The sequence below is a fragment of the Mastomys coucha genome, unplaced genomic scaffold (assembly GCF_008632895.1).
Source record: "Mastomys coucha isolate ucsf_1 unplaced genomic scaffold, UCSF_Mcou_1 pScaffold6, whole genome shotgun sequence".
NCBI classification, from domain to species: domain Eukaryota; kingdom Metazoa; phylum Chordata; class Mammalia; order Rodentia; family Muridae; genus Mastomys; species Mastomys coucha.
In genome coordinates, this window is record NW_022196912.1 from 119,494,991 (window position 1) to 119,505,138 (window position 10,148).

The following is a 10,148-nucleotide window of genomic DNA, read 5'->3' on the forward strand; positions in this document are numbered from 1 at the left end:
TTTTTTGGTGTTCTTGTCACAAGTAAGAGATGAGGGAGGTGTTTATCTGCGTCTCTATGGTTACCATGCTATTTCCTGCACACACTGCATACACTGTACTGTGGCCCTCAAATGAACATTGTAACTTTTATCCCTGAACAAGTAAGCATAAAGGTACAGTCCCCTGTCTCAGAGAGAGCTCAACACTGTCCAAAGGTCATGGATTATCTCTAGGGAACTGAGAGCTGTCCAGAGAAAGGCACACAGGCAATCCCTTAGTGTACCTCTCTGCATTACTTTTCTGTTTCTGTCATGAAACACCATGACCAAAGCAACTTATAGTTTACTTAGGCTTACAGTTCCAGAGCTGGAAGAGTCCCTCCTGGGGACTCTTAGGAGGCATGGCAGCAAGCAGCAGGCGTGGTAGAGGGAGCAGGAAGTGGTGGGGTCTTACATCTCCAGATCCAAGCATGAAACATAGGGAGAGCAAGACCCAGCGAGACTAAGAACACTCAAAGCCCGCAGTCTATCTCGTACTTACTGCCTAAAATTCCCAAACCTGAACAGCGCCACCTACTGGGGACCAGGGGTTCAAACACCTGTGCCTGTGGGGGACATTTCTCGTTCAAACTGCTGCATTGGTTACGCCTCACCTCTACTATTCCAAAATGACCAAAAACTTCTGCAGGGACTCCATTCTCACCTACTGGACACACCTCTATTCTGAATGAGCAGAAAGTAATGGCAACCCTCAGTGTTTAAAACAAACCAGCTGAGAGGGTGAGGATCTCAGCTGGATACCTGGGACCCCAGAGCTAGGTATCGAGTATGGAGACAGTGTGGTTGGGCTTGCTGAACCAGGCTAGCTCCAGGTCCAGTGAGAGAACCTGTCTCAAGGGAATGAGGTGGAGAGTGCAGGAGCAGGGCCTACATTGCTAACATAGCAACACATGTTGCCCTCCTATTCGCAGGGCATCTTCATCTGGGCTCTATGCAAAGGCACATTCACCAGCACAATATGTTCATACACACACACACACACACACACACACACACACACACAAAAGCACACACCAAATAGAGATGAATAGACCCTCTAGAAAATGAAAACCAATTGCTAAAATAAAGGCCATGTAAGTCTTTTGATGTTTTTGTGACGTTTGGATTTACTTCTTTTTTTTTTTTTTAAAGATTTATTTATTTATTATATGTAAGTACACTGTAGCTGTCTTCAGACACACCAGAAGAGGGCGTCAGATCTCATTATGGGTGGTTGTGAGCCACCATGTGGTTGCTGGGATTTGAACTCATGACCTTCTGAAGAGCAGTTGGTGCTCTTCCCCACTGAGCTATCTCACCAGCCCCTGGATTTACTTCTTTACTTACTTCTTTGTGCCAACTACGAGCCTTACAGGAAAGTGGTGTGGAATCATCGGGGGTGTCTGCTTGTGCTGAACAATACCTTTGACCTCTTTTGCTTCTTTCAGCATGACACTTGAGTTTCTGAAAGAAAAAGACTTTCTGAGTTCTCACTCTCAGTGACTGGTGTGACACGGAACGTGGAAGAAAGGAGAGGTTTTGGGTTTGCTTGGCTTTGTTTGTTCATTTTGAGGCAAAGTCTCATGTAGCCAAGGCTGGCCTTAAACTGGCTACGTAGTGAAGGGTGGCCTCAAACTCCTGATCCTCCTGCCCCTCACTCCTGAGAGCTGGGACTGCAGGTGTGTGCCACCATACCCTGTCTGTGGTGCTGGGGATCACACCTGGAGTCTAGTGTGTTCCGGGCAAAGACTCTATCAAATGGACTATCACCTCATTCTTAATTAGATTTTTTTGAGCCATATACCCGTGTCCTGTCTGACTGTGGCACCACACCCAGCTTGAGAGATATTTTAATGAGATCATTTTGTTGTCATCCATAAAATGATAACAAGCGGCCCCAAACTATTGATTTCACATCACAGACGCCCTGGTAAGTGGAAGGTGCAGCGTGCGCCCTGAGCCTTTGGGGCTTTGGGAGACACACTGGCTTTTAGTCTCCCTCAAGCCATGGACAGACACACTGTGCCCAAATGTGACCACAGCTGGGGAAATGGTGGCTGGCTGCCACTGAACTCCCAAGCCCTCTATAGAGCAGACTCCTCCCTTTCAGTGTCTCCTAGCATTTTCCAGGAACTCTGGGTTGGGGCTAAAGAAAGAACTGACCAAGGGGCAAAGGTCAGAAATGTGACCTGGAGGACGGAGTGTGGGGGGAGGGTAAGCACAGTCTGACTACAGCTTCATTTTTCCTTAAGGACTAGTTTTATTAATTGTTATTTAAGATGCTGGGAGTGGTTAGTCCAGGAGCGCACCCAGCAGGTGCTGAGCCTCTAGGCTCTGGCCTCAGCCCTTTTCTGAAGGCTTTGAAAGTCAGTTTGAGTTTGCTCTTCAGATCTAGCAAATATTTACTGAGCACCTCCTTTTGTTGGGGAGGGATAGGGTGGAGGTGTGTATGTAAAACACAGGGCCTTGTCTGTGCTGAACACATGCTCTACCCCTGAGTTAGAGTCTCAGCCTAAACTTGTACTTTCAATAGACCATGTGCTAGCAAAATTGTAAGATGTAATCGAGAAGTTATTTCTCCACCGGTGAAATGAGCCAATTCAAACTAGGTTAGATTATATACAGGCAGGTTTATTGGGAAGCTGCTTTCTGGCTGCAAGGATTGAGGCCAGGGATGTTGTTGAAATGGGGAGAGGTGTGGGGAGGGAGGCAGAGAAAAAAGAGAAAGAGAGATGAGGAAAGAGAAGACAGAAAGGAGGGAGGGAGGAGGGGAGGGGAGAGAGCAGAGGGAGAGAGGGAATGAGAGAAAGAGAGGGGGGAGAGAGAGAGAGAGAGAGGAGAGAGAATGGAAAGTGAATATCTAGATTATATAGGAGCCTCTGCGGAAAGGGAAGCCCCAGCCTTGGGCTGAAAAGTTGAGGGTTGGTGGCAGGACATGCCAGGAAGAGATTGAGGGATGCTGGAAAACCTGGAGTCCAGGTCTGCCTTGATGTGTAAAATACGCACCTCAGTCCCTGGTCCCAGGGTCCAAACCCAACAATACCTTTTATTCTCTTGAAAGAATTGTCATCTCCCAGCCTCCAGACAATCTTATCTAGGCCTAGAATATTTTCAGCCTCTGAGACTTGCTGCTGAATAAGCTCACCCTTTCTTGTTCTTTCTGCTCTCTGGCTGGCTGGTCAACTCAGCTGTTCTGGCTCAGAACTCCTCTCTAAGCTGACTGATTCAATCTGGCTCCTCTCCTGAACTGCTCTGCTTGGCCTCATACTAAACTTTGGCAATCTGTTCTGATCTTTGGCTCCTTCTCTATATGTGGCTCTTTCTGTCTTCACCTGTGTCTGTCTTCAACCTGTAAAAATTCCCAGTAAAACTGCCTCCTTTTTTTTTTTTGTTGTTGTTGTTGCTCTTTCTTATCTCTTTCTAGCTTCCTTTTTCTCTCTCTTCTCATGAGAGTTGGGCATATCCTATTCTGTCAAAGCTTTCTCTGATTCGTCACTTTGTCTGCCACTCAATTAGACATTACTTCAAACATGCGTGCGTGCATCTAAAAACTACCTTCACCTTCATTGTTCGGGATTAAAGGTGAGTACTGAGGTCCTGTCTGTATTCCATCTAGAGGGAATAAAGGTGTGTGCTAAGGTTGAGACACACCACAACTAGAAAATTTTTTTTTCTGAGCAAATCTTGGGGTTCACAGTGTGATCAAATATCCTGCAACACAAAATACTCAAATACTGTCTCACTCAACTCCCACAGCAGAAGTATTTATTTACTATGTGTTAAGGTCAGGACTGAGGGGCAGTGAGATGGCTCAGGGGTAAAGGTGACTGCAGCCAAGATGACAGCCTGGGTCCTAGCTCCTCTAAGACCCATGTGATAGCAGGAGGGAACTGACTCTCACAAGTGTCCTCTGACCTCAACACACACCCAATGGCAAGTGCTTACTCACAAAATAAATAACATGTAAAAAGAATAATAATAAAAAGGAGGGGGTCTGGAGAGTATGTGCTGCCCTTGAAGAGGTTCCCAGCACACTGGGCAGCTTATACGCACCTGGAACCACATTGGATCCCAGTTGCAGGGGATCCAATACCTTCTAAGGACACCCGCACACATGTGATACACACAGGCACGCACACACAGCAGCACATAAATTAAAAATCAAAAGGAAGCTCCAGAATGGTCGCACACACCTTTAATCCTAACACTCAGGAGGCAGAGGCAGGCAGATCTTTGTGAGTTTGAGACCAGCCTGGTCCACAGAGCAAGTTCCAGGACAGTCAGGACTTCACAGAGAAACCCTATCTAGAAAAACCCAAAATTAAAAAATAAAATAAAATAAAATAAAAGGTAAAATGAGAGGAAATTCTTCCAGCAGGCAGGACTTGACCCGGCAGAGCGTAACGTCCGCCCCCTCTCTCCTCCCTCAGCTTCATACACGAGCTGTGTCACAGATGGTCTCCCAAACACCCCTGGCCCCTGCTCTTTCTTTCCTCGAGCTCACAGTTCACCGATGGTGTAACTTTGCACTAAGACTTGTCATGTTCAAAAATGAATCAACAACAGGGGTTGATTTTAACTTTAAGGGTAAAAGAGTGGGGGTCTTCAATGACATGTCTGCCCATGCAGTGCTGTCTGGAGGAGTTAGAGCATCCTTACCTGTGTGGAGCACATGTTGCAGTAACTTATATAGGTATGTTTTGTTTTTGTTTCCTGGTTTCTTTTTTAAAATCAGGTCGACTAGAAGACCAATATATAATTCGATTTGTGAAAGAAAAGCTCAAATCTATGCCTTGTAGGAACCAAGGTTACATTTTGGATGGCTTCCCAAAGACCTATGATCAAGCGAAAGACCTGTTCAACCGTAAGTGTGGGTGCTGTCTCTGTTCTGAGTTTACACTCTCTTCAATTAGAACCTTATCATTTTTGTTTTTCTTCTTTAAATATGTGTTTCTGACTCACTTTGTTTTTATTTATTCATTTTTATAGTCTTTTGGGGAAATATTTGCCCAGTTAAACAAAACACAGGAGAGTCTTTTTTTTTTTTTTTAAAGATTTATTTATTGTATGTATGTGAGTACACTGTCGCTGTCTTCAGACACACCAGAAGAGGGCACCAGATCTCATTACAGATGGTTGTGAGCCACCATGTGGTTGCTGGTAATTGAACTCAGGTCCTCTGGAAGAGCAGTCAGTGCTCTTAACCACCTAGCCATCTCTCCAGCCCCTGAGAGACTCATTTCTGACTCTTTCCTGCTTTACTAAGTTTTCTTCTCTGAGACGCTCAGGCTGACTTTGAACTCACTCAGTATGGAGCAGTGAGTAACCTGGAACTTCGCTGAGCCTGCAGCCCCTGCCTGTATGCAGAGCTCGGCTTGGGTTGTGTTACTAGGTTCATAGCCTCTAAGTTTCTTTTCTCTTCTTTCCTCTTTCTTTCTTTCTTTCTTTCTTTCTTTCTTTCTTTCTTTCTTTTTCTTTCTTTCTTTCTTTCTTTTTCTTTCTTTCTTTCTTTCTTTTTCTTTTTTCTTTTTTTAAATGTATTGCATGTATTTCCTGTGGTGACAGTTTTTGAGGTAATTGTGCTATGGCATGTGTGTGGAAGTCAGAGGAACAGGCTGCAGGAATACATTTTCTCCGTCCACCATGAGTCCACCTCTGGGGACTGAATTTGAAATGTGGAGCTTAGCACTAAGTCCCTTTTCCTTGCGGAGCCTTCTCTGTAACCTCTTGTTTCTCTCCTTTTGTTTTATGGGAGCACAAACACCGAGCATAAGATCTACCTCCTAGCTGGGCATAGATCTTTAAATCCCTGCCCTCCTTAGGTAGAAGATCTCTGAGATCAAGGCCAGCTTGGTCTACAGATTAAGCTCCAGAACAGCCAGGGCGACACAGAGAAACCCTGTCTTGTACCAGCCCCCCACCCCCAATCTACCCTCTTAAAGCTGAGCCTGAGCCCCTGTGACAAGGGGATTTCCACCGCAGTGTCCCAAGATCTAGATATGACTCCACCCATGCCTGTCAGAGTAAGTGTCCATGTGTGACAGATTACAGCTCCACTGTCCTTGGCTGCTGCCATCCATGTGGTCCAAGATGGTAGCCTTGCTCCACTGATGGTTCTATGTATATCTTTAACTCCATACCTCTCACTCTTACAGTCACGGTAGCTTCTTGATAGCAATTGATTTCTATTGTATCTGGGTGTGTTTGTTTGTTTCTCTTTTTTTGAGACAGGGTCTCTTGTAACCCAGACTGGCCTCAGACTCACTGTGTAGTGGAGGATGATCTTGAACTTCTGATGCTCCTGCTTCCACCTCCCAGGTACTAGGATTACACCTTGCTGGACAAAGTTCCCACCCATTGGTTAGAAATTGTCCCTTTCCATCTACCCAGGCAACCACCAGGCCACAGTTGTCTTCTGTGACTTTGGGTGTTTCAGGCCCCTCCTATGCGGGAATCACACGATGCTTGTCCTCCTGTGACTGGCATATTTAATTTAGCTTCTGTCCACAGGTTTGTCCATGCTGTTGCTCCTCCTTTTTAAGGTGGAATAGTCTACACACATCACAATTTCTTTATCTGTTTGTCTGACAGTGGCTATTTGTGTTATGAGACGACGTCTAAGCTCAATGTTCTGTTTATGGCTGGTTTCCATTAATGATTGCTAGTTAAAATATGCCAGCTGGGGTTACAGCTCAGTCGATAAAGTGCTTGCCATATACCAAAAGCCTGAGGGCCACGCTCAACTCCCAGCTGGGCATGCTGGCTTGTGGCTATAACCCCACCATTGGGGGTGTACAGCTCTTAGAGCCTGATGACCAGCCAGTCTAGCCAAATCGGTGAGTGCTAAGTTCCATGAAAGACACTGCCCCCCACCCCAAATAAGGTAAGAAGTGATGGGAGAAGGCACCCTGCATATACTTCAGGGCTCCATATACATGTGCACACAGCAGCACACATGTATACCTTTATACAAACATGTACACACACATATACACAGTATGACATCTGAAGCCAGGCCTGCATGGCATAAGCCTGTAATCTCAGTACAGGGGAGGAAGAGGCCAGAAGTTTGCAAGTTTAAGGCTAGCCTAGGCTCCATAATGAGAGGCTGAAGCAGAAGAATTACTGTGAGTTCAAGTCTAGCCTATGCTACAATGTGAGCCTTGTCTCAAAAATCCAGAAATGTTTTTATAATTAAAAAACAGTATTTGAACCTTGACTGTGACCCTTAGTAATTTGGTAAAAAACATAACCACATACATTTTTGTCTTACTAGAGGAAGAAGAAGAGGAAGAAGAAGAAATCAGAGGCAAAATGTTTCCCTATGATAAATTAATTACACCTGGTGAGTTGAAAATATCTCTCCAGTATTGCGTGTGCGCGTGTGTGTGCGTGTGTGTGTGTGTGTGTGTGTGTGTGTGTGTGTGCGCGCGCGCGTGCGCAAGTCTGGGTATGTACAGGCATGCATATGTAGGCACATGTTCTGTGAGAGTCAAGGTCAATTTTAGGTGTCATTTTTCAGGAGCTATCCACCTTGTTTTGTGAGACAGCATCCCTCACCAAACTTGGCAGTTGCCAATTCAGCCAGGCCATCTGGCCAGTGAGCACCAGAGCCTGTCTCCTGTCTCCATCTCCCCATTACTTCACAGCGGGTGACACCACACCGGTCTTTTTTTCTGGGTGCTGGGGATTGAACTTATCATCTTCAAGGAAGAACTTAATTTTTAAAGATGTATTTTCTTTTTAGTGATAACTATTCATGAGTGTTTGTGTGTGGGTATGTGCACATGTGTTTAGGGCCCCTTAGAGCCCAGAAGCATGGATCCCCAAGAGCTAGAAAGCTTCGGGCTGCCCAGTTTGGGCTGGGGACTAAACTCTGGAACTATAACTATGCTCCCTTGGAAAAGTATTCATTCATTCATTTATTCATTTTGGAGACAAGGTCTTTCTTTGTAATCCTGGCCTCCCTGGAACTTAAAATGTAGACCAGGCTGGCCTTGAACTCAGAAAAATGTGCCTGCTTCTGTCTCCCAAGCGCTGGGATTAAGGGTGCGCACCACCACGGCCAGGCTCCAACAAGCATTCTTAGCTGCTGAGTTATCTCTCTAGCTCAGGAATGAGTACTGTGGGCTCTGGAACCAGCAGCAGAAACACGAAATGCCCAAAAGGCTTTCTCAGACACCTCCTTCATGTAGGCATACCCTTTAGCAAAAGGAAGAATGAAATGAATTTGCTTTAAGAACCCAGGGCCTGGTTTAGGATTGTGAAACCCCGCTGAGGGGTTCATTTTCCAAATTCCATGGTAAAGCCTATGCAGGGTGTGGAGGCAGCTGGATACAGTTCAGTTCAAAATGCATCAAGTGCTGAGCACGGTGGAACCTCACTGAGGGCTGAGTGGTGACTGGTTTGAAAGAGAATGTCCCCATAGACTCGTGCATTTGAACATGGGGAGGTGTGTGCGCCTTTGTGGAGGCGCTGACAGCAAGGCGCAAGGCAGCCTTTAAGGGTGACAATTCATGTGGGCTCTCCTCTCTCTCTTTCTCTCTCTCTCTCTCTCTCTCTCTCTCTCTCTTTCTTTGTCTCTATGTCTCTGTCCTCTGTCTGTCTGTCTCTCTCTTTGTGTCTCTCTGTCCTATCTTTCTGTCTCTGTCTATCTCTCTCTCTCTGCTTCCTGCTTGCAGTTCACAAGGTGAGCTCTGAGCTTGTGGTGCCAGCTGCCATCCCTGGCACTTCTCATGGCAGTGATGGACTCCCATCCCTCTGGAACCATGAGCCCAAGGAAACCTTCCTCCCATAAGTTGCCTTGGTTGTGATGTTCTATCCCAGAGATAGAAAGCAACTAGTACAGGGTTCTCACTGCTCTTTCAGAGGGTTCCCAGCACCCACATGGGGTTGCTCACCCCAGTACTAGTGGATCCAGTGTTCTCCTCTGATTGCTGCTCACACACAGCATATGTAACACATCGGCACATACACAACTACAAATAAATAAATATTGAAAACAACAAAAAAGGAAAAACAAATAAAAATCCAGAAAAACAACCACAAAACCTTATTGAGCCTCTCCTGTCCCGTGGGGAAGTCATTCCCACAGCATCCATGGGTGACAGACTAGAGCTGTGACTGTCACAGGGTTATTAGAGGTTTTCTACTTAACAATATCTGCTGTGTTTATAGAGAGAAAGAGAGGAGAAAGGGAGGGAGGGAGAAAGGGAGGGGAGGGACAGAGGGAAAAAGGGAGAGAAGGAGGGAGGGAGAGAGCAAAGGAGAGAGAAAAGAAAACAGATATTATGAACTGCCAGTTGGACCTCAGTTCTCTGGAGTTGTGGAGCCTGCATGCATTTCTCCTCCAGGAAAGGTGACAAGGCTTTTGCAGCCGTGTGAGGTCGAGGCTGTGGGCCAGATGTGTTGATTAGCCATGGCCATCCATCCCAACCCTGCTGTGCTGATCCTAAAGTTCTCTCTCCTCTCCCCAGAGTTTGTGTGCGGTCTGGATGCCTCTGATGAGTTTCTGAAGGAGCGGGTGATGAACCTCCCAGAGAGTGTCGTGGCAGGCACCCACTACAGCCAGGACCGATTCCTCCGGGCTCTGAGCAACTACCGAGACATCAATACAGATGATGAGACAGTCTTCAACTACTTTGACGAAATTGAAATTCACCCGATACATATTGGTACGAAGTGACTTCTGAGACCCCAGCCACCCCCTGGCACATGTTGGACTGGAATTGTGGGGCTGAGGGAGGACCCGGGTTTAAAATGTGCCTGATAGAGCTCAAGAAGCCACCGGGTCAAAGCAGCACTCCTCCAGGACAGCCATCTTAGCTGGGGATAGGGTTTTGGGATGTTGTCATCATACAGAAACATAATAGATTCAGGATCGAATGTAAAAACGTCTATAACTGAAAAGAAGCGTACGCTTGCTGCTTTGAGGCTGCCCCAGTTTCTGTCCCTGCTGTGTTGCCAAGCACTGGTGCTCAGCACAGACCTCTGCTGCCTTTAAGTTTGGCCAGCTCACCCCATAGCTACCCCCAAATGGAACGGTCCCCTCTGTACTCTCCATTTCTTCCTTCCTTCCTTCCTTCCTTCCTTCCTTCCTTCCTTCCTTTCTTTCTTTCTTTCTTTCTTTC

At 46.3% G+C, this 10,148-nt stretch overlaps 1 protein-coding gene across 2 annotated transcripts in view; it reads left to right on the forward strand.

Annotated features, from left to right (window-relative positions):
• Window positions 1–10,148, forward strand: part of Ak7 (adenylate kinase 7) — a 71,711-nt gene that overhangs the window by 47,359 nt on the left and 14,204 nt on the right. For both annotated transcript variants that reach the window (XM_031356734.1, XM_031356735.1), the window contains exons 13-15: window positions 4,754–4,882; window positions 7,295–7,363; window positions 9,495–9,692. In XM_031356734.1, coding sequence (XP_031212594.1) covers window positions 4,754–4,882; window positions 7,295–7,363; window positions 9,495–9,692 — 396 coding nt within the window. The remainder of the gene's footprint in view (window positions 1–4,753; window positions 4,883–7,294; window positions 7,364–9,494; window positions 9,693–10,148) is intronic.